At 52.8% G+C, this 5,054-nt stretch overlaps 1 protein-coding gene across 1 annotated transcript; it reads right to left on the bottom strand.

Annotated features, from left to right (window-relative positions):
* Positions 1 to 288: 288 nt before the first annotated feature.
* On the bottom strand, positions 289 to 1,530 carry Ccr6 (C-C motif chemokine receptor 6). Its single transcript, XM_076859374.1, has 2 exons — positions 1,460 to 1,530; positions 289 to 1,383 (listed from the first exon to the last, which is right to left on the bottom strand). The coding sequence occupies exons 1-2, from the start codon at positions 1,466 to 1,468 to the stop codon at positions 289 to 291; spliced, it is 1,104 nt and encodes a 367-aa protein (XP_076715489.1). The 5' UTR covers positions 1,469 to 1,530.
* Positions 1,531 to 5,054: the final 3,524 nt, after the last annotated feature.

Consider the following 5,054-nt stretch of genomic DNA (forward strand, 5'->3'; position numbering starts at 1 on the left):
GAGTCTCTGAAAACCTTCACATCTGCAGACAAGTCACTTCCACATTTCCCAGGCCTGTTTGGTGGAACCCCAGTGCTGTGAGACCCGGAGCCACCGGCCTTTCTTGTCAAGCACTTGGGGAAAGCTGCTGCAGAGTCCCCCACCCCCGGCAGAGGGAAGGGCTGGGGGCACATGGACAGGGCCCAGGAGCGCAGAGCCCGGCCCTGCCTGATTCGGGTTAGTTCGCTCACCGCCGTGCTTTGGGCCGCCGATCTCCTTCTTCGCATCTCTCGGCGAGTTCGCCAAGGGTCACATGGTGAAGGAGGACCCGTTGTCGTCCGCGGTCTCGCTGGTCTGCCGGGAAGCGAAGGTCTCGGAGTACATCCGGGCGCAGGAGGAGCCTGCAGCCTTCGGCCTCCTCACACACCACATGTCCTTCATGATCTTGAGGAAGTAGTTCCTAAACTTCTGGCCCACAAACGCGTACAGCACCGGGTTGAGGCAGCAGTGCAGGAAGGCCAGCACCTCCGTGACGTTGTTGGCATAGCCCATGACCTTCTGGCCCTGGCAAGTCCGGCCTGCCCTGCCCATCTGGGCAGCGGTCACAAGGAGTACCATGTTATGGGGGACCTGGCAAGCCAGGAAGACCAGGACCACGGCGATGATGACGCGGATGGCCCTGTGCCGCTTCGAGTTCTGAGCCTGCACCAAGGTCCTGGCGATGAGCAGGTAGCAGAGCACCATGAACACCAGGGGGATGAAGAAGCCGAACAGCAGCTGGAGCCCCAGCCCCAGCAGCTTCCACGTGAGCGGCTCCGAGACCGACTGGTACCTGGGCTCACAGACGTCCCTGTCCTGCATGTTGTATTTCTGATTGAAGGTGAAGGTCGAGCTGGAGATGATGAGTGACACCACCCACACAGCCAAGCAGATGACCTTACTGTGCGCCAGCGTCCTGGAGCGGAGCCGGAAGGACTTGGTTGCCTGGACGATGGCGATGTACCGGTCCAGGCTGATGCAGGCCAGGAGCAGCATCCCGCAGTTAAAGTTGACAGCGTAGATGCCTTTCATCAGTTTGCACACGGCGTTACTGAACATCCACGTGTCGGTAGCATGCGTGACGGCCCAGAAGGGAAGAGTGAGGACAAAGAGAATGTCTGCGATGGCCATGTTCAGGAGATAGACATCCGTCATGGACTTGGCCTTCTTATAAAAGGCAAAGGTGAGCACCACCAGAGTATTGCCCAGCAGGCCAAAGACGCAGATCAAGGAGTAAGCAACTGGCACGAAGACCCTGGAGAACTGCCGGACCTCCTGCAGGGAGCACAGCAAGGCTCCGGGGTCCTCCAGCGGCTCAGGGTAGTCGTAGGTTGGGTAGTAACTGTCGGTGGAGTTCATCAGCTCCTGCAAGGTGAACAGAGACAGCCGTAGCACCAGTTCCAAAATCATGCCTCTTGCCCAAAATAAAATGGACTCTCACCTCTCCCATTGTGGTGGCCTTCTTGATCAAGACAGAAGACACAGGCCTGGTGTAGGAAGGGAAGTGGATGCTCAGCAGAGCCGGCTACCAGCAGGGCAACAGGAGGGCAGAGGTGAACTAGAGAGGCAAAAGGCATGGCAGTTACAGTGGGGTTCTGGAGCCGGCGGTCCAAGGGCAGGCCTCCCTCCCCTGGAACCCGCATGGCACGCTGTGGTACCTAACAGTGCCCACTCGGAGCCTGTCCCCAGGCTCTGCAGGGGGCCTCACAGCAAGTGCTGAATGCCTTCCGGGTGTGTGCAAGCAGCTTCAGGCAATGTGTGAGGGAGTGGGGCTAACCACACAAGGTTGGCCAGGGGCTATCATTTTCTGATCCTGATCTTAGGGCATAACCAAGAGTGATATCAGAAAAAACAGTTTGTGATACACACAAAAATTTTCATCAAAATTCAATATAATTACATAGAAGGAGATTCTACTGAGCACAATCTCTAAAACTAAGGATATGTCTAGAAACTTGTGATTTATGGTTCCAGACTTCACTATAGCTCAGTGACCATCGCCCACGTGGGCCTTCAAGCGCTTCAGGAAGAATCTCTCGAGCTGTGAATGCAAGGGTCGTCCCGGAAGCACACTGGGAAGACATGGGCTAGGGGACTGTGGGCAGGGACCCTCCCCCAGCAGACCTCTCAGCAGACGCCCCGCTTGACAAACACTGTCTGCTGGGCTGACATGTTGTCGTCAGACATTCAAGTGCAGGAAAGAAGGGGTGAGGTGGCGTCCGTAGGCAAGGTGGTGGAGGAGGAGGCTCTGGTCTGGTCCCTGGAGAATGGGCAGGCAAGAGCCCAACTCCATCTCCCACACTCTTCTCTTTCCTGATGCATCAGCTGCCACTCACCACCCAGTAAGATCCATCACCCAACTGCCACTCATGTTGCCTGCTTCCCTTCCCCGCCTCTTTCTCCTGCGCCTGCCTGTGGTCCCCCACCCTGCACCATGCCTTGCATGCGGTCGCTGGGATACCTAACCCTGGGGGATGGCAGGATGACACCACCGGCCAGCCTGAGTGAGGTTCTGGGCTCAGTTCTAGACCTCAGTTCTCATGTGTGTTTGTGATACCCGGAGTCCTGCCTCAGGCCCGCGTCTGCTGCCCCTCAATCCTGCTCCCAATGGAGACAGGGAGGCGTGGGGTCACTGCTCCAGGCAGTGGCCTGCGAGTATGGAGCTCTGAGAACATGGAGCCCACAGGAGAAGCAGGGCATCCAGCCCCCCTGTTGCAAAGGCAGCTGAGGAGGGATTCCTATCGGTGAGATTATCTGATTAAATGGCAGCCAGAGCACCACTGCAGCCTGCTGCTTCCACCCACAATGGAGCACAGAGACCAATGCACCACGCTGCCACGCAACCAGAAAAACCCACAAAATATCACCCGAGCCCTCAGCTATGAGCCAATAGGCATCACAGGGTTGTGGCCCCTGGCAGGGGGAGAGCTAGTGACATGGGAAATGATGTGAGCCCCACCAGTCCACAGCAGAGTAAGAAGAGCCCCGAAGAGAATGGCAGCCTTGCTAAGCGGAGAGGAAGGAGCTGCATGCAGAACACTCGGGTGCAGCTGAGGCATTTCTGCAGGAGGAAGCTTCTCCACAGGCTGGACAAAGAGCTGCCAGAGGGAGTGGGCAGACTTCATCCCCAGGAGGGACAGCTCCCCCCACCACTGGCCTGAGTGGCCACCCTCCTAACTCCACGGGCACCGCACTGCGCTCTCCAAAGGATGCGCCCCTGGGGTGTGGAGTTCTGCCCTGAAGGTGCCCTGGGCAGGACAAAGCTTGTACAGAGCTCCAAAGGACCCCTCCAATCCAAAGAATAGCCACATTCTAGAACCAGCCCAAGATTATGTAGAAAAATGCAATGAAAACCAACCCTCAATAATGAAAATTCACATGTCAGGCAACGAAACAGAAATTTCCAAACTCATAAAGAAACAGGAAAACATGGCCCGTAATCTACGTGAGGAAACAGAAGAATGGCAGAGATGATAGAATTAGCAGAAAAAAAAATCTGAGCAGTCTAGGTGCAGTGTGCAAAGGAAAGTCCCTCAAAAAAGTACTAGCTGATGGACTAGTCCACTTAGAAAAGGAAGGCCACCCAAGAAGACCTTCGGCTGGACAGCAGCAGCGAGGGCCTCGCAGGCTTGTCAGCTGAGGGTCAGTCACAATTGGCGCTGACCTGGGAGCAGAGCAGGTGGGACCCAGGGGTCAGTCTCCTTGAGAGAGAGGTGACTGAAATGGCCAGAGGGAGGGCTGAGGCCAGCCTCCACTGCCTGCCTCCGCCCCACCCAGGAAAATGAGAGCCAGGAAAGACACCAGGAGTACTTATCAGAATATGCTAAAATTTCAGCTTAAAAACAACCGTCAGTACGTGGGTTTAATTACAGGAACTAATAAAGTATTCTCTAAACACTGGGAAACATTTTGTTACAAGTTAACAGCTCTTTAAATCCAATCAGAGGGTTTTAAGGTTGGACTTCCTTTCATAAGTAGTGATGGCCCTCAGCCAAGGAGAAAAATGAAAGAAGCACTGCGCATGGGTGTGTGTACATGTGTATGTGTGCATGTTTATGACTGTGTGTGCAGGTGTATATGTGTGTATGTATGACCTCATGCATGGAAATTTATGAGTATGTATGTGTACAGATGTGTATGTATATGAATATTCATGTATGTGAATACATGTGTGCATGCATGTGTGCATGTGTATACAGGCACTGTGTATGCATGGGTGTCTATGTATGCAAGTGGGTTACATGAATGTGTGTATGCATGTGTGTTCATGTTTGTAATGTGTTTGCAGGTATGTGTGCATGGATATATGCACAGCTGTTTTAATATGTATGCAGGTGTATATGTATGCATGTGCAAACATGTGCCTGCATGCACGGGTAGTTGTGTGTTCATGCATGTGTGTGCTTGTGTATGTGTAGGTGTGTGTGCACGGGTGTTTGTGTGTACAAGTGAATGTGTGCATGTGTGCATGCATGTATAGGTTCATGTATATATGGATGCACGTGTGTGTACTGTAAATCAGGGTCTAGCCCTATGCTGAGTATTCAGATCACCACTTAACATCTATCACCTCTTTAACCTCATAAAAACTCCAAGGTGAACTGTACCCATGTTGCAGATGGGAAGCCTTCAGTTCCTCTGAGACTGCCACAGTGGTGCTTTGCACCCCTGCCTCTTATCCCCGTCTGATCCACTGTCTCCACCAGCTCTTAGTGAAGTGATAGAAGTAAAAATGACTTACTTACTTTAAACTCCTTACTGATGTCAGAATTCTTAACTACATGTTCCATAAATGAATGTTCTGGATTCACTTGGGCCACTTGTGAGCTTGTTGTTACACTTTTATAAACATCAGTGGGGCCGAACGTCTGGGCCAGCTTCCTTCTGCTTTTGAATGGGGGTGGTTAAGAAAAAGCCAGAAGGTTTTTTCCAGTGATTTGTTTACCATTCAAGAATAGTTTTAACTTCAACTTTACATTTTGCACTTTCTTCCTGGTGCTAGTCCCCTCAATTTCTATTTCCTGTCCTCCTTGGGC

The sequence above is a fragment of the Callospermophilus lateralis genome, chromosome 6 (genome assembly GCF_048772815.1).
Source record: "Callospermophilus lateralis isolate mCalLat2 chromosome 6, mCalLat2.hap1, whole genome shotgun sequence".
Taxonomy (NCBI): Eukaryota; Metazoa; Chordata; class Mammalia; order Rodentia; family Sciuridae; genus Callospermophilus; species Callospermophilus lateralis.